Source organism: Poromitra crassiceps (genome assembly GCF_964638095.1).
Source record: "Poromitra crassiceps genome assembly, chromosome: 10".
Classification (NCBI taxonomy): Eukaryota; Metazoa; Chordata; class Actinopteri; order Beryciformes; family Melamphaidae; genus Poromitra; species Poromitra crassiceps.
This window is the reverse complement of record NC_139631.1, coordinates 24346742-24365988: the sequence shown is the minus strand read 5'-3', so window position 1 is coordinate 24365988 and position 19247 is coordinate 24346742. Positions and strand designations below refer to the sequence as shown.

At 41.0% G+C, this 19247-nt stretch overlaps 1 protein-coding gene and 1 pseudogene across 2 annotated transcripts; both read left to right on the top strand.

Moving 5' to 3' along the window:
• Positions 1 to 1161: 1161 nt before the first annotated feature.
• On the top strand, positions 1162 to 18327 carry LOC310784219 (uncharacterized protein). The gene is made up of 8 exons (XM_083645233.1): positions 1162 to 1260; positions 1859 to 1918; positions 2729 to 2825; positions 3579 to 4214; positions 7439 to 7473; positions 7592 to 7763; positions 7982 to 8016; positions 13862 to 18327. Exons 2-8 carry the CDS (start codon positions 1913 to 1915, stop codon positions 13868 to 13870), a joined length of 990 nt encoding a protein of 329 aa, XP_083501359.1. The 5' UTR covers positions 1162 to 1260; positions 1859 to 1912; the 3' UTR covers positions 13871 to 18327.
• On the top strand, positions 8505 to 13525 carry LOC310784216 (interferon-induced very large GTPase 1 pseudogene; annotated as a pseudogene). Its single transcript has one exon. The product of its transcript is annotated as an interferon-induced very large GTPase 1 pseudogene (transcript).
• Positions 18328 to 19247: the final 920 nt, after the last annotated feature.

Here is a 19247-nt window from a genome sequence, read left to right as displayed (position 1 = left end):
GTGCAGTTTCTCTCTCTCTCTCTCTCTCTCTCTCTCTCTCTCTCTCTCTCTCTCAGTGGGTTGACTTTTGAAAACTAGAGACAATCATAATGTGGAGTGGGACAATGTCTCAATATGTGGAAGGTGGGAAAAGGCATGGTAACACTGTCCACTAGAGGGTGACAGTGTTCTTCATATAAGAAGACAAGGTGCAGGCTGGTGCACAGACTTCTGAAGAGGCAGGTGCTCAAATGGGAAGCCCCCCTCCCCCAGCCTGCAGGCTGTTTCAGTGGCCATACTGTCTTTGTTGACAGTGTCACATCATTCTCATGCTATTTTAAACGTTACAAAAGCTTAATATTTCATAATTTGACCAATGATACAAGAAAATAATAAATAAAGGCTTGTTAAAATTATTGTTTCTGTTTCCTCCTGGAGAAGAGCAGCATGCAACATGAGCAACGCCAGAGGCTACCCCAAATCTCATCCAATATTTGGCAACTGTCCGTGTCTATCCCTGAGTGCCCTTCGACAAGCGATCGCTGTCCCTCTTTGACAACAGCTACAGTTGGTCTCTATTTGGGACATTATCATGATTTTTTAGACCGTTGCCACATTTAATAATTGTGTCGTTTTTCTGATTGATGCCCGTGCAGTTTAAGCATTGGCTACTTGGCCTCTTTGGAAATCTGTTGGTCCAATGTTGGTTTGAAAACTCTAAACCTACTGCAAATCTGTAAATGTAAATCATAAGCTACTGCTAATTGGCAATCACCTTAAGATAACTTGCATGTATAGCACTATTTCTTAATTCAGCTCTAGCCCTTTGACAAACTGCATCAGTTAGTATAATCTGTTTTCCTTGAGATCACATGATTTCAGGGAAATGGTGTTTTGCTTTTGGGTTGTGTCTGCGAAGGGAAGGGGGGTGTTTTCATCTCTACACAGACTGTGTGAACCAGAACCAACCAGTTTTTCTTAGATCACATGCTTTCAGGGAAACAAACATTGAGCTGTCTCAATTTCAAAGCTTGATTACCTTAAACCATCCCACAATCCTCCCCCTTTGCTAATCTGTAGCTAGTATGCACCACTGTTATACCACTGTTATGCCTACCAACAGCATCTATTAATTTGTGAAGGAAGCAAAGTTGAAGAGTTAAGGAACAAAAGCTCTGGAATGAAACACTGTAGTCTTATATAAGTTGGTGTTGGGGACAGTTGACGACAACAAGGCACAGACTACTTTCTACACTGAGTGAAGAGGATACAGCAAAAAAAGTGAGTATATAAATTATTTTGACATGCTGTACCACACATAAATAGTCTAGAATGTAACTGATAAGTCAAATAACAAATACCGGTATGGATTTTCCTTCCTGGAGTATTTTCTAACCCCAAACAGCTCATTTTGATACGACTTTTGATTAATTATTTCTCATCTGGCATTTTGTCACAACAGTTTCACAGACATATATTTATTCGAATGGTCATCTCCAATCAAACTGTTTTACAAAGCAGCAGCAAAATGTTTCAAAAATGTTTTTACATTGCATCTGAGGCTGTGAGGCTCTGTGAGGCTGTGAGGCTCTCTCTCTTTCTACTGTGCTATTGTTATTGTGCTGTATGTTACTGTTTTCTTGTTTGTATCTGTACTCGCTCTGGTGGCAAACCATGTTTCCCCCCGGGGATTAAGAATAAACACCATACCATCTATTATGATGGAATTCTTGCACTGCCATATGGAAGTGCAAAACAAAATAAAATGTTCACATGAAAATATTTGCCATGCTCTATTTATCCTTAGTAGCCTAGTAAGAATCAGAATCTTACAATTCATAGACCAACTTTGATAGTTGAAACTTATTTTGTATTTCAGTGTATGTAATGTGGAAATTGGGGGAGAAGAGATGAGACAGTGAGTGGAGCCAAAATGGAGGTAAGAGAGAAAGTAACAATGTCTTTAAGAGGAATTATTATGTCAACCCCATGTCAACAAGTCAAGTCAAGGTTCTAATGTTCTAATTTAATTGGATTGAGGGCCCTTTGGGATCCTTTTGTCACAGGCCCGACAGGAATCCTGCATTTAGGCTACTAAATAAGTTGGAACCGAATTCCATTTTGTTTGTCAACAATTTCTCATCCATTTTGGGTATCCAGAAGAAAGCATTTGAGGTGGAACCAAATGCATTTTTGCGTATTTATATTTATGAACTAATCATTACGTAATGTAATCATTAATATATCCCAGTCTGTTCAATCATCATTAGCCTATTATAGTCCTTGATTCAGTTACTTAGAAACGACTTGATTAATTAATTATCGGGTTGCTCAACTTGCTCCTGATTTGTTCCTCACTTGTTCTTTATTCACTACAATTTTGTGTAATAAAGTGTTGCAAGAATTATTATTTTATAAGGAAACTTTGGTCAAACAGGAGGTGTTTCAGATGCTTCAATCGTTTCAATGCTTATATAGAAGGGCAAGGAAAAACTGTTTTGTACATTATGACCTTCATCATTCAATATCTTTGATCCAGTCTGTACCAATTATGCTTTACAAGTTTAAATGTTGTACTGTGAATCGTTTTGATGAACGGGTCACGTTTGGATATCTGAATTTGGAATTAAAATATTAATTGTAAATAATGAATAATTGAAAGAAAATCATGTTTTCCAGATATTAATTGTGCAATCTTGTCAGCTACTCTAGTCTAGTCTAATAAATAAAGGGGCTGCATTGTCTACAGGAGACACCAGAAACAGGAACAGAAAGTGATTCTGTTCAGAGTTTGAACCCATCAAATTCTGACACTGAGAAGAAAGAAAATGTGCAGTGTAAAAGAGGTGAGACATTAATTTCCCTCACTTACTCAAGTCTTCAGCTCTCTTTATTCATATGTATATTGAAGAGAAAAGTGTACATCATATAATTTAAAAAAGGGACAATGCTTATAGGAAATTCCAGATGTAAAACTGCAAATATAGTTAAAGTAGGCTACAATACAATCTGGCTACAATATAACAAGCAAAAATACCTTGAAGCCCAGTGGTGTGACCACCACTCAGTCTTATGGCACTTTAGGCAATGTCTTTGGGGTACATCAACAACACTAGCCTGGGTAAACCCATCCCCCACGTGACCTGCTCTCAGACCTGTTCTCAGTCACGATAGTGACTGGGAACTGAGAGAGCAGGTCACGTGGGGGCTGGGTTTACCTAGGCTACAACAACACAGCTAATTGTTTTTAACATGGAATTTGGTCCTAAGTTAAGTTAAGTTAAGTTAAGTTAAGTTAAGTTATCCTTTATTTAAGTTAAGTTATCCTTTATTTATCCCCTTGGGGAAATTCATCCTCTGCATTTGACCCATCCTCTACTAGGAAACTTCCTAGAACTAGGAGCAGTGGGCAGCCACTGTGCAGCGCCCGGGGACCAACTCCAGTTCTTTTTTTTGCCAGTACCTTGGCCAGGGGCACTGACAGGAGTATTAACCCTAACATACATGTCTTTCTTTGAAAGACCTACACATGTCCTACACCTAACCCTACCCTTACCTAACCCAGCCAATCCCCCCACCACCATTTTGTTGCTGTTTAGTGACACCAGAACTTACGATTGCACTGGTGGGTGACCCTGACGCAGTGACAACTGGACATAACAATCTCCTTCTTAATGAAGATGACTTATATTCTGAAGAAACTCCAGATTTTGCAAGAGGACTTTATGATCTATGTGGACATCATGTCTCCGTCATCAATATGTTGGGCATGCAGGAACCAGAACTTCAGAAATCTTTGCACAAACACCTAAGCCAGTGTGCACATGGTGACCAGGGAATTCATGCTTTCCTCTTGCTCAAACGACTGAACCAGGCTGCCAACACTGAGCAGATTAATCTAGAGAGAATCCAAATCCTTGGAGACTTTGCCTTTGCGATTGCTCTTCTCACATATGAAAACAAAGACTGTGTAGCACTGGAAGATGACCTGGAGAAACCGAGTGATGTGAGGCAGCTGATTGAAAGATGTGGGGGCAGGTATCAAATCTGTGATAAGAAGATGAATAATCCAACAGAGATTGTAACACTGTTGGAGAAGATCAATCATATGGTCACAGAAAATGTTCCACATCGCTATACATTAGAAATGTATCAAGAGAGAAAGCAAAGTCAAGAACAAGTGATGCCAGGTGTTGGGCACCACAACAAAAGCAAAGTGGAGAAAGAAACTTCAGGTTAGTAGTATTTCAAAATCCTTTGAAGATTTGACCCAACAAGGTTACATCTGAACTGTTGTCATCCTCGTCACTTCATCTGTCTGGGTGTTTCTGTTTATACAAAAGAAAAATGTATAAAATATCTTTGATATGGTCTGGGTTGGCCAATTTACAGTAGAAACGCATATGGCTGAGACTAGGAATACATTCTTCGTCATTCACATCACACAAATCTTCATCCTAAATTATGCAGACTGCTGTTGCAGCCTCCATTGAACCAGGAAATGAATAAAACACTAAATCAGATACAGTGTCTGAAAAACAAAACACCAGATTGCTGCCTTAGTATAAAACACTCCAATAGGCCTTTTTCTCAACAGCCATTTTGTGTATAAAAGGCAGGAAGTAACACAGGTGCACCAAAACATGAATTAGGGTTTCCAACTTCCAGTCCATTTAGGTGTTCCAGACAGCGCTGGAGCCCTAATTAGTGAGTTGGTTGCAGCTGTGTTTACCCTGCCTTTTTAGACACAAAATGGCGGCTGTGAAAAAGGCCCATCAAAAAGCCATCCAACTAGTCCAGCTATGTTTCTAGAATGCATAGCCCGGAAATGTAAAATATTAACATTTCTGAATGAAAATATGTTGCATAAATAATGTGAATAATGTGAATAAATAATGATATACATGTTATAGAGTCTAACACATGTAGGCCTATAACGTGAATATTCACGTTCATGACGGTCTCATGTTGAAGTACCTCACATCACGGATGCCTATCCAATAGACCCTTCTCACGGGGGCCATTTTGGGTCGAAAAGGCAGGGTAAACACAGGTGCAAGCAAAACACTAATGAGGCTTTCCAACTTCCATGATTGGAATTTGGAAACCCTCATTAGTGTTTTGCTTGCACCTGTGTTTATTCTGCCTTTTCGACCCAAAATGGCCCCCGTGAGAAGGGTCTATACCCACCGCAGCACACAATTCCTTTGAAGTCACAGTCGCCCATTCATTGTGTATTGGCTGCATCTGTCATCACCTTCCAAAGCATGCTGGGATACCTGACAGCAACAAGAGGAGGGGCCAAATTAAAAATTTCAAACTGAAAGACAGCAAGACAGCCAATCAAGCTGCAGCACCAAGCGAACGGCGGGGCGCAGCGACTGCGCGACTTCAAATGACGTGTTGTTGCAGTGGGCATACACCGTCTGTGAGTCGGGGTGGGATTGGCGGACCCTTTAACGTCCCAATGTTACAAGCAAGAGAGCGCAAGTTCAACTCATGACCGAGAAACAAAAGGGTGGTATCCCGGTGGTATCCGATAGCTGTGGGACTGTGCATTTCCGGGTTTGGGTTTCAGCACGGTCGGTCGGGTGTGTGGCTCGCTCTGCATGTCTCCACACAGCACAGGCACATCAGGCTGTCTCGTGCACAGACAGCAGACAGCTAGGAGAGCGATGTGAGTGCACATGGTAGCGTGGGAAGCCGTGCCTGTGTTAGACTGTTATAGAGAGCAGCAGGAATGAGTCCAGAAATCATCGATGCTAACAGTCCTGGTTCTTCACTGTTTTCGCCTATGGGAGTTTTGAATGGGTTTTTGGCGCGATGCTTCTAATAATCTCTCTGGGCAACGCTGGCTTAATCAAACGCGAACCAGTGTTTAGTAATATCATCTTCACACACGACACGAGGACCACTTTTATGAGTTTTGAAGCTTTTACGTGCCGTTAAAAGGGCGGCTAGCTAGCAAACGGCTAAATGAGACTACACTGTTGAGTCGGTGGGGATATATACGTCAATAACGTCACCACTTCAAAGGACGAACACGGAAATTCTCTTTCCCTCACCTGGTTCAGCCCCTTTCAGCCCGGGGTCAGTGCACACGCCGTTTCTCAATAAGCGTTCTTGTGTGTTCTTGCGTTCTTGTGTCCTTGTGAAACGTCATCAGTCGCAGCCCAAGTACTGTTCCAATACAAAGTTCACATTTCGCCAAGAACGCTTAAAATTCCCGGATGTGTTCTCGACACGCCCACTTTACCAAGGATGCTCTGGGTGGTGACTTGTGTCAACTTGGCCCAACATATCCCAGCATGCATTTCGGCATAAGCAGAGGCAGAACGCAGCAGAGAAGACGCCATAAGCTCCGGAAAGTTTTTTTTACAATTTAAAGTTTTATTTCATCACTAAATTAATTTCTGATGACTTTTGATGCCTACAAGCAGGGTAGTAGGTTTCAATAAGTGCCACTTTACGAACATTTATGGCGAAAAATGGCAAAAGGTTCCAGAGCACAATTGGCTGCATCTACATCAGCTGAGATTTGTATTTGTGTAGTACTGCAGGCGGCCTCTGCGCTGGTATTGCGCAATACCCTCAAGAACGCATTGTCTCAAACTGCCAACAGCGTCATGTGTGCTTGTGACCTAGCAAGTTCATTCTTCCAAGAACGACTAGCAAGAACGTTCTCCCCAAGAACCCAAGAACAAGAATGCATTCTTGGTATTGAGAAACCAGGTTGAGTGCGGACGTGACGTGGAAGCCTATGCGACAGTGTGTAGTTCTGGATTAGCTTAGTTCGAGCTTTTTACTTCTAGGGCTCACATTTACGCTACAAAACTCATGAAAGTGGTCCTCATGTGTGACGATTATCCGACCTAACTCTGGTTCACGTTTGATTAATCTTGCGTTGCCCAGAGACCTATTTGAAGCATCGCGACAAAAACCTATTCAAAAATCCCATAGACAGAAACAGTGAAGAACCAGGAAGTCCGGGACTTCCGCGTTCTGACTACAAAAATACGTCATCCCTGCGGCTCTCTACTAGTGTCTAATGCTACTGCTCTAGCGCGACATCTATTGGGCCAAAAACAAATCGCATGTAGTGCCTTTAACCAAGTTGCTTTAGTTGCCTAAACCTAACCAAAGTTGTTTTACCTGGCTAAAGATTTGTTTTATTAGTTGTTTTATTTGCATTTAACTTTGGAAAGGCAGCAAGGTTTTCGAATTAACCGCTGTTTTGTTTCAAATTTATGTTGAGATTGAATTTGTTTATCTGTTCAATTATTTGTTTATTTATTTAGGCTATTTGTTAAACTGGATCCCCATTAGTTGCTTGCTACCTATAGGTATTCTCCCTTTTTTTGTTCATTGTAATGGTCTGAAATGTTACCGCCCATGTTGTTGTTTGTTTGTTTGTTTATTTATTTATTTATCTGTCTCTCATTTGATCAATTTATTCCAGATGATGCCGATGATTGTGCTGCAAATGCCAATACGGTAAGCACTTTAGTTTTGTGATATACCATATCACTATTATTTCAAAAGAGTTATTGACTACAGTAGACATATCCAAACAATCTGACAGAGGAAAGTAGTAAGTTTATACTTTTCCTAGGCTGAATACAAGAAACCAGAGCCTCTAAATGATATATCAAAAGAGGAGGAATCTACTGGAGCGAAACAACAGTCACACATGACTGTGACCACTAATGACCAAGGGATAAAGCAACTGAGAGAAGATGATCAACATCTACATCATAAACACAAGGAAGGGATGATCTTCTCAGGTGAGGACAGTGATCACTTACAACATGAGTTGCTTGCTTCCATATCTTATTGATCATTGATGGGGTGATTTTGAAAAAGAAAAGAAAAAAATAACACTACCGGTAATCACTAATTCGGGATATTTGTCATGCCATAGACACCAAACTGATCAAACATGGCACCGGTGTTAATTACAATTTCCTTAAAACGTTTCCTTGCTTTCAATTGCATTTTCCAGATAATGCTAGCAGTTCTGCTGCAGATGAAGAACTGGTAAGTATTCAATTCTGGACTTTAATTAAGCCCACATGCAATATTATTCACTTTTATCTTTATTTCTATGTTGGCATGCTGACAATAATGGTTCTGAGCAGTGTATTGTAGTTATTCACATTTTATTATCACTGGAATTATAATGCAGGCTGAATAACCAATTTATTTTTTATTCAAGTACATGAATTATTAGCTTTATATACTGTGAAAATTAAGGAAATTAAGAGAAACTTCTATTTTTGAAGGAAGAACACAAGGATCTGAAGCTTCCAAAGGGAACATCAGGAGAAGAGGAATCAGCAGAAAAACTGTGTTTAAGCAAAGAAATAGAAGAGCTCTTTGACAGACTCAAAATTAACAACAGATATAAAAACAAATTTTCAGTAGCAGACTTCTTGATGTTTGAGCAGACAAAGCAGGTGTGTTCTGAAAAAGATATTTGTCATGCGTTTATGCATAAGTTACTCTCCCTTGACTACAAAGCTCGTTCCACTCAGGTGAAGGAGGACGAGTCTCCTGAAGTTGATTTGGATGATGAAAGTTTTTTTGATGCATTTTGTAACAACAACATGGAAGCTGAAGATAGTGAAGAGAGACAATCTTACATCCATTCAATGGATCTTCAGATGGCACTGTTTCACTGTGCAGACAGTTTCCTTCAGCAGTACATGACTACCAAGTTGTCACAATGTCAGTATGCTTTGCCTCTGCTTGTGCCCAATCTTTTCACAAAAGAAATCGAATGTCCTTTGTGGACTTTCCGTCAAATCAGAAAAAGCTGGAAACCAACAAATCAGTCAAATATGGTCATCAATCAAGTTATTTGCCAAGCAGAAACACCAATGGTGGCAGTCTTCAGAATGGGCTCACTGTCCTCTTCTAAATCTCAATTACTGTGCAAACTGATCAGCGAACATCACAGCCCTTTTTTTAATAGGGAGTGTTTAGGAAGCACAAAGAAACGCCTCCTGATGGATGGAGTCGTGGAGATTGCCTGGTACCTCCCATCTGGGAAGTCCAGTGATGACTTCACTGACTGTACTGCATTCTGCAATCTCCATGGTGATGCAGTAGACAATGAGAGGCAGCTTGACATTTTGACAGACATGGCTTCAGTTAACATTGTTTTTGTATCAGAACAAAACAACGAAAAACAGAGAGAAATCATGAAGAAGCTATACAACTCTTCCAAACCTCTCATCTGTGTTGCCACTGAAGATAATTCACCTACACGTGGGACAAAAAATGGAAAATACAAAATGGGAATCAAGAATCGAAATCAGTCAGAAGTATCCAAGGAACTGAAAAACCTGATAAATAAGTGTTTAACTGGGACAGATTGTTCCTTCAGACTGGATAAACTAGCTAAACAGCCAGGAATAAAAGTGGACGAGGACCTTGAAGATTGCCAGAGAGCAAAGAATGCGGCACATACACTGATAAAACGTCTTTCTTCCGATCTCTTAACAGTTAAAGAGACGACCTTACCCTGCCAGGGACGCCTGTGGCATGATTGGTGCAAACAAAACAAAGAACTTTACAAGCTACAGAAACACCTCGAGATGGAGAAGTGTACGATACAACAGCAGATGAAACGGATTCGACAGCAGCAACAAAGTTCTGCCCCCAGTGATTTCATGATTTCCTTTGATTCAAAATTAAAACATCTGACTGAAAAAGAGAGAATGTTTTTCCTTGCATGGGTGGGCATCTTTCTGGATAATCTTCTCAAAGATCAGCTCCTAGACCTTCAACATAAGTATCATGTAAAATGGAATGAGGTTTTGGTCTTAAAACAGAAACATGATAAATCTGAAGAAATGAAAAACAAGCAAAAAGAACTGTCAGAAATTTCAGCAAACCTGGAAGCAGCAACGTTTGGCCTTGAGCACATTTTTCGTGAAATGGGTCAAATTTATGAAGCCCTTTCATCCTGCTCAAAGAGTAGAGAAGATCTGCCAGAGTACATAGATCAACTCCCCAAGGTTGCTGCAGAGCTTATGATATCAGGACACCCAATAGAGCTGATGGATGGTGATGCCGGTCACGTGCCTTTAACATGGATCACTAGTGTTCTAGATGAGGTCATTAAGAAACTGGGAGACCCGAGAGTATTTGTTCTGTCAGTGTTGGGCCTTCAAAGTACTGGGAAGTCAACATTGTTGAATACAATGTTTGGAATGCAGTTTGCCGTGAGTGCAGGCAGATGTACCAAAGGAGCTTTCATGCAGTTGATGAGAGTGCCAGATGACAAGAGAGTTGACTTGAAAGTTGATTATGTTCTTGTCATAGACACTGAAGGCCTTCGAGCTTTAGAGCTACCAGGGAAGGCAGCATTTAACCATGACAATGAACTAGCAACTTTTGTCATTGGTGTTGGAAACATGACTTTGATCAACATCCTTGGAGAGAATCCATCAGAGATGCAGGATATTATTCAGATTGCGGCTCAGGCTTTCATGAGGATGAAGATGGTGAACCTCTCCCTCAGTTGTGTGTTTGTGCACCAGAATGTTGGAGACATTGCTGCTGGAGAGAAGAACATGTCATCTAAGAGATCCCTGCAGGAGAAACTAGATGAGATGACTCTGTTAGCTGCTAAAGAGGAGGGCTATGATGTAGAATGTTTCAGCGACATCATTGCATTTGACATTCAGAGAGATGTAAGCTATCTGGTGCCATTGTGGGAAGGAAGTCCACCCATGGCTCCCCCTAACCCGTGTTACAGTGAAAATGCCATGGAACTAAAGAAAAGGATCATCGCTAAAATGTCAGACTCGGGTGGGAAACCCCTATCACATTTTGCAGTGACTGTCCAGGACCTGTGGGGTGCATTGCTCAATGAGAAGTTTGTTTTTAGCTTCAAAAACACCCTGGAGATATCAGTGCACAGGAAATTAGAGGAGGAGTATGGAAAATGGACGTGGGATCTCAGGAGTGCCATTCTGACAGTTGAGAACATGTTGCGTGGTAACATTGAAAATGGAAAACTGGACAAAGTTGAGGAAAGTGAAATCTATGCTGAGATGGATGAAAAAAACAAGCAGGTGCTTGTGACAATGGACACATATTTTGAAGAAAACAAAGACAAAGAGATACTGATACAGTGGAAAGCCAAGTTTGAAAGCAATATTAAAGAGCTCCTCCGTAGCCTTGTTGCAATGACAAAACAAAAGTTGGTCGATGTTATGGAACAGAAAGAAGCTTTGAAGAGACTGGAAGAGAGCAAGATGACGTATGAAGACATACTCTTTCAAAAGTGTAGAGAACTTGCTCCACAATTGAAATGCAAGGTCGTGAATGAAAATGAAAATGAACTCAAGAAAGAGTTTGACTCATTATGGAAGCAGTGGGTATCTGAACTGACCGAAAACACAACACCAATTCATGACATTGACATGCAGAGGGAAGTGATCAAAATCCTTACTGAAACGTTTGAGCCTTCTCTGATACATACACAGAACACAAGTACAAAATTTGAATCAATTTCAACCAGAGATGATTATAAAAAGTACATGAAGAAAGAGGCAATCAGATGTCATGGTGCAGATGTCTACTATAGAGACTCTGTAAAAGAAGAGGACCATAATGAAGTCAGAACATTTGTTCAAGCTGTAATGCAACAAGCTCTGGATATGACACACACTTTATCCATAGCAAAAACTGGCTACAGCAGCACTCACATGCAACAAATTGTTCAACATGTCAAAGAGCAAATACATCAGTTTCAATCAAGGATCACAAAATATGAGCTTAAAAAGCAGTTCACTGTAGATCTTTTACTTTTTGTGTGCGAACAAGCCGGCAAAGAATTCACTGAGCTCCACAGTGAATTCAGAAGCAATGACGCTTCTGCACATTTTCAGAAAATGAAACCGCAGTACTACGATGTATTCAAGAAGTTCTTTGGTAATGCAACATCCACAGCAGTGCTTGGTGAGTTTGTCTGTGCTAAATTGAAATCCTCTATTGAGCAGGCTGTGTATGACCAAGCTGCCATTGATTTAGCTGGGGAACTGAGAGCCACTTCACCAGAATTCAGTGGAAACAGAACAAATTTGGAAAAACACATCTTGAAAGTCTTAGCTGAAGCAGAAGACTTCTTCAACTTTATGAGCTACATTGAGAACACAAAGGAGTATTTTGAAGGATTCATAACAGACACTGTTGAGAGATATATTACAACACAAAAATATCCTGCAGTTCTTACCCAGATAAAGAACAACATTGACCACAAAGTCAAGAACATAATACATACCATGGTCTCAGCAACAAGAGAGTCTAATGGAGACATCCAAATGTGGCTGAAGAAAGTCTGTGATGCTAATTACCCTAAAGGTATTGTTAGCCAAAAAATCTCAGACTTTGATTTCCTTGAGGAAATAATTAAGGCAGGTCTGAATAAGTTCTCTACAGAGTTCAACCAAAAACTCTGCTGTACAACCCAACTGCAAATGAAAATGTTCCGACAAAGACCCGATGTTCCTCTAAAGAAACATCTCTGCAACTGCTGCTGGGAAAAGTGTCCCTTCTGTTACACTGTCTGCATCAACACCGTTAACGGACATTTGACTGATCACAGTGCCCTTTTCCATCGCACCAATGGAATATCTGGGATGTCCTATAAGGGCTTCATGTTTGACACAAAAGAGCTTGGTATTGATTTTTGCACCACTGTTGTGGCAAGTCAAAAAACCTTTATCTGTTCAACATCCAAAAGAAAGTTCTGCTACAAAGAATACAGAAAAGCTGGTCCAGGTTGGAAACAGTGGAGCATCACTCCTGACTCATCTGAAGTGATCTACTGGAAGTGGTTTGTATGTCGATTTGAAAAGAGCTTGGAGAATTATTACGGAAAAAAGTTTGAGGGTGCAGGACAAATCCCCAGTGCATGGAAAGAATACACAAAAGAACAGGCAATTGAAAGTCTTGAAAATATGTAGACGTTCACAGGCAATGATCTCTGGATGAGCATGAGAATATATGCAAGGCACTTTTTTAACTGGGGGGCAACTGGGGACGGTTGTCCTGACCATTATGTCAGCATATAAACTAAAGGACCTCCCATACCAATCTAACTCATGCCACATCACCTTCAACCTCTTGACCAAGTTCTTCAAAGTGCAGGCTCTTTCCAATGGGACTAGAGCTATTGCAATAAGTACTGTATAGCAGCTGACATGGTGAACTGTGTTTTTGAGACTGATCTTTTCACTGAGGATAAAGGCTCTGAAGACCCAACTTTTAGGAACTAATTTAATTTGCAAGAAGGGAAATCAAAGGTTGCTCTTCTTCAGGAAACAGATCTGTTTTAATGTGAAAGAGACACTTGTCAAACGTATTCCTCCTTCATTTAACTTTTAAATGTGAGACCATAAGGAAATATTTAGTTCCAGCAGCTACTGTTTATTGTTTTCTTTTATTATTATGTTTTGAAGTTGTTTAAGCAATGGAATCCACACAAATTCCCTCTAGATGATGCGGTTATTGTGTAGGCTACTTAATTATGTATGTGTATATATATATATTTTTTTTTTCACATTTTAAAATTTTATAGAACACAAACAAGACAAAACAGACAAACAGGCTCAGACACAGGGGAAAGAAATGAAAAACAAAACAAAATATAATCAACATTACAAAGTGGTGCCGCCAGCCACCTAAGGATCTTATGTATTTGTCAACGGTATACCTGGGATCTCACTCAAGGGGTCTATGGGAAGCCTGCCATGGGATGTGCCGCGGCCCCTAGCATAGCCAATCTCTATGTGGGGGCTTTTGAGAGAGACTTTGCCCATAATCCCAGTATCAATCCATTTATATCTTCCATCATCCTGTGGCGCAGGTTTATTGATGACGTGTTCTTCATCTGGAACGGCTCTCCCAACACACTCATGGACTTCCATGCGCTACTCAACACCTGGGATCCCCATCTCCGCTTTACCATCGACCATCACCATGACCAGATCAACTTCTTGGATGTTACAGTATATAAACACCAGTCAAAACTACATTCATCCATCTTTAGAAAACCCACAGACAGAAACACCCTCCTCCATGCCTCGAGTTACCACCCTACCCATCTGAAAGACAACCTCCCCACTGGACAATTCATGCGGCTCCGCAGGTTGTGCAGTAGTAAACATGACTTTTTAGACAAAGCCACACATGAAACTCAGGTTCCAGGAGAGGGGATATGGACGGAGGCCCATCTCCCATGCGTTTAAACGCGCCCTACATTCCCACAGAGACATCCTGCTCCAACCCAGACCCCCTGACCCCTCCTCTCCCAGAGTGACCGCTACCCTGCAATATTCCCCCCTGGCAAACAGAATAAAACGGTGTTTGCTTAAGCACTGGAGAGTGCTCCAGATACATGAGTTGTTTTCCACACCTCCCAGGATTGCTTTTTCAAGAAACCCGAACATCAGGGACAATCTGGTCAGGACGCTCCACACCCCCACTATCACCCAATGCACCATCGATTCCCGCCCTCCTCCTGTTGGCCACTTCCCGTGCGGCCACTGTTCTGTCTGCCCACAAACTACCAAAGCCAAATCCATCACATTCCCTAACGGACAAACCATCCACTTGAAACATCTCACCACCTGTGCGTCGCAGGGGGTGGTGTATGCCATCTCCTGCCCGTGCGCACGGTGGTATCTCGGGAAAACTCTCCGCCCGTTACGCACGCGCATCATTGAGCACAAGAGCGCTATCCGCCGGCAAGACACTAAAGCCCCTTTAGTTGAACATTTTATTCAACACCAACATAGGGACTACGACCTTCATTTCTGGGCTATCGACAGTGTGAAACCGCACCCGAGGGGTGGGGATCTAGATAGGGTTCTCCTCCAGCGCGAAGCGCGCTGGCTATACAGACTGGACACGGCGAGTCGTGTTTCCATTACCATCAGAAATGCGCAAAATCTAAATATCGCAATAGAAAGTGGGTAATGGAAACACGTAAATTTCGAAAAACCTCCCAAATATCGCAAAAGGTTTTTGCGCTCTCATGAGGTGGTTTTTCAGACGTGTCGATATAGCAGTTTATCGCAAAAGTGTAATGGAAACGCATTTTTCGCATTTGCATGTCATGTGACCCATCTTCTCCTTTGGAAAATGAAAGGAAATGAGGGAGAAAGGGTTCGATACGTCGTGGCAAAACCTCCGCAGCAAGCGGAAAACTTTTAAGCAACGCTACCTAGCAGAAAGACGAGTGTTGTGCAAAAGCGGAGCTGGGGAAAATAGATCATGTTTAATGACAGAAACGGTCCATGGTGACAGGCTGCCTGTCTGTGTGCGCGCAGTTGTAGGCTACCTTTTTTCCTCTGCCTCTCGCGCTCACTGCATTCACTGCAGCCAGCAATATGTTGACACTCATTTTCTTTTGAATTGATAATCAGGCTCGTTTATATGCGTTGTAACTTCATGTGGTGATTTGCATTGACCATTGGTTGGATTTGAGCATGCAGGGGACGGGATATGGGGCAGATCCCCGTGCGTAATCACTGTGGCAGCTGCTGCAACGGGGAATCACTCAAACTCAACTTCAATGGAAACGCCTACAAGTCGCAATTGTACATTGTCGAAGTTGTAGAAATTTCGCAATTATTTTGCGAAAAACTGTAATGGAAACACAGGAGCTAGACCTCTAATGTTTTATTTAACCTGTGCCCTGTTCTCTGGCCTATGAGCCGCTGTATTCTTACTGTTCTCAATCAGTCTCTGTTATTATTATCATTCCTCCTTGTGTCATTGTTGGTCCTGCGCATGTTTTATGCTTGTAGCCTAGCCTACATGACTTTAAAAACTTGCTCACTGGTAGGTCTTTGTGTGTATATAGCCTATATATGCATACCCCACTCTACCGTCCCTGTAGCCTATATGGACACTAGACATATGCACACTGTGCGCCCTGTGTAGCCTATGGTGATTTCCTGCCTCTACTTATGTATTTATTGTGATGTCTGTATTGGCACAACTGTATACATTATTACCTGTGTTATCTGTTGCATCCAGTAGAGTGTAGTTGAACTCTGACGTCAGGGCTCTGCCCCCTTCACGTCACTCCCTCTTACCTGGTGCCACGTATCCTTATACAGGTTTGGCAGCCGACGCCCTTCCATACAGCCTGACGAAAGCCCAACGGTTGAAACGCGTTGCGGTATTTATCTTTCCCGTATCACCTTCATGAAGATGTACTCTGTTTTGTTAAACTCTTTGTAGTACACAGGTACAATTACTTCCAATTCAATTTAGTCATTTAAATTCCTAACAGCTCCTTTCTTCAATTTTTGATATTCTACTGTGCCTGCTGAGCTGTTTTGGTCCACACATTGTGTGTTTTTCCTTTACGGCTGAGAAGCAAATTTGATTTTAAAGACTGAATGACAAAACAGCGTTTTACAACGTTTGAGGCTACACTGAAAAATAAGCCAAATGAGCTGCAATTATCTCAGATTTGAAAACTGAAATAAATAGCCAGATGCAAATTTCAAAACATCTTGACGTCTCACTTCAGCTTTCAAAAGCAATCCCTGGACTCAGACACACCTCACACCTTTCAAATGGCTGGAGGTTTTGGGGAGGATAATATAGCCAGGAAATTCTTAAATATTTTATTATTATTGTTATTATTATTATTTAAAGCTTATGCCAGTTTATGAAATGGAACGTGGATGTTTTTCTTCAGTTTCGGATGATAGCACATGCACCTAAATAATGATTCAATATTACAGTTTGTATGTGTTGCACTTGATTGTGCACTGATTATTGCTGATGCTGAATAGCCTACATTTTTATGAGACAGCCAGAAATGTAGTTCTGTTGTTGAGATTGAAGATTCATTTGTGAATGAATGAATGAATATGTCAGGATTAGGTGTTGAGAATATGTCTGTACCCAGCGAGCATTTTTCGGTTGAAAAGACGTTTAAAAAACGTTTAGGGTCAACGTTGAAAAAACGTGCAAGGAAGGTTTGAAAGTGAAAGTTTTTTCACCCACTATTTGCAGACGTTTATTGAACGTTCAGATTTAGACCATATTTCACCAGGATCTTAAATGAAAAATTCATCAGCGTACACGGGATTCGAACCCCGCTTTCCCACATTCAAGCCAGTCCGCTCTACGCGATGAGCTATATATTTTCTTATACTCTGTAGAGAGCTGGGCACATATATACTCTATCTCGCACACAACTTGTAGACTACATGATTGTCCACGATCGGAGGACAAGTTATTTTATGTGATGTGTACGAGACTATTATATTAATGTAACAGACTAAAATTATGTTGTGTGTGTGTGTTGTCTATAGCTGTAGCCTATGGCTTCAGAGGTTAACTTCATTTAACACCAGAGACTGAGGAGGTACACAGAGCCTCGTATACAGTCTGTTACAATAACATAGCGTGCCCCTCGTTCCGCACTTGGTGCAGACCGGTGCAGACTTGCTTTGGTCTAGTCTAGTCAGTCACGGTTAGTATAGCTAGCAAGTAAGTACTTGCGCATGCGCGTTGCTGCAGGAACTGAATTCATTATTTTATAGTATTGCGCCAAACTATTAACCATAGTTGTGTCCTGGAAGCTTTTTGCTGGCACCACATAGCCTATATAGTCCCATATTTATGATATTTCATGTGACATAAAATGCGTTGAAATGTAGTTTTCGTATAGACCAGATTTCAACTCTCAGTTACACAATAAAATGGACAAATGCCAATTCACACACTATCAATATTGCCTCTATTCCAAGCTACAACAAATGTTTTAACAATATGATGCACCAAATTGTGTTTTTTTACACGTTGACGTTGTAACCGCATTTTAGCCGGTTGAAAAGAGGGTGAAATTAGGTCTTAGACGTTCAAACCCAATATCACCCAGATTTCAACTAAAAATCAACGTTGAAAAAACGTTTTGTGCTCGCTGGGTATTTGAGGAGCTCTCACACGCTCAATTAGCCTATTAAACTACAGCAGAGTCCTGGTATGAGCGGAAACTAGAAATCCAGATGAATACTCAGTGTTATGATCGCTCGCTGGCAAGCAAGCGTAAAATAGCTCCAAATTCTGCAAGTTTTTGACAAAGGTAAATGGGCATGTCTACATTCACACGGGTCCCTTGACCTCTCGCGTCAAGATATCTGAATGAAATTGAGCTGAATTAGAACTGCACGAGTCTGACATGTCAACTGTGTTGTGCCCCTGTTTATTTGATTGAAGATGTAGCCTACGTTGTTTGTAAACTGTTTCAGTAGGCCTACACATAGGCTATACTATACTTTGTAATTAAATTCTGTGCTGCTAATATCCAAGAAGCTACTTTTTCTCTTGATTGTTCTACTTTTGGCTTGCTGAACTTTCTTGTGCTACTATTTTTCTTCCTGACATGTCAACTGGTTTAAGAGCTCCAGGGTCCTAAAGACACAGCAGCATGCAGTTAAAATGTTATTCTAATCTTTTTTCTTTCCCTATTTCTGCACATTGTGGTACCTAAACAGTCATGGCATTGTAGAAATCTGGTTATAGCTACAAAATGGAGTCTCTTGTGAATCCAAAGAGCCCAATCAAATCAAATCAAATCAAATCAAATCAAATCATGTGTGATTAAATATGGCCTCATTATAGTAACCATTTCAATGCGATGACAGAATTTTCTAAGATGTTGTCGCCAGGAGGACCCCAAACTCAAGCTAAAGCTGTATAGGTAAATGTAGGCTAATTTACCCCTGGATTTATTATAATGAAATCTGTATCATCAGGAGCAATATTGAAGTGAGGTTTGGAGCCACCTTGTGGGAAAACAGTTAATGCCATTTAAACAAGTATTGCGTTTTAAAAAATTCAACACGAAGCATTTTGACAAAACCAAGTAGAAGTAAAAATGGCAAGTAGTCAGTCAGCTTTACTTTGCGTGTTGCAGTGATTAATTTTCCGATAGGCAGGGCAGGGCCACATAGTTGCCAGATTTCTGAACGGAGTTTGGTGTGGCTGGCAAGCAGGAAGTAAAGCAGGTGTAACGTTCCATTCATAGACTGTATAATAATACTAATAAACCATTCCATTTAGGTGTTCCAGTGCTAGGGCCCTCGTTAAATTTGATTTAATTTTCATGGAAATCAGTTTTTCATTTTTTAAAGTAGCCCCTTTCAGGACTGTGCTAAGAATTCTTTTTGAGAAATGTCTTAAAATCGGGATGATTAGCCTACCTTGAACATTTGTGGTGGGAT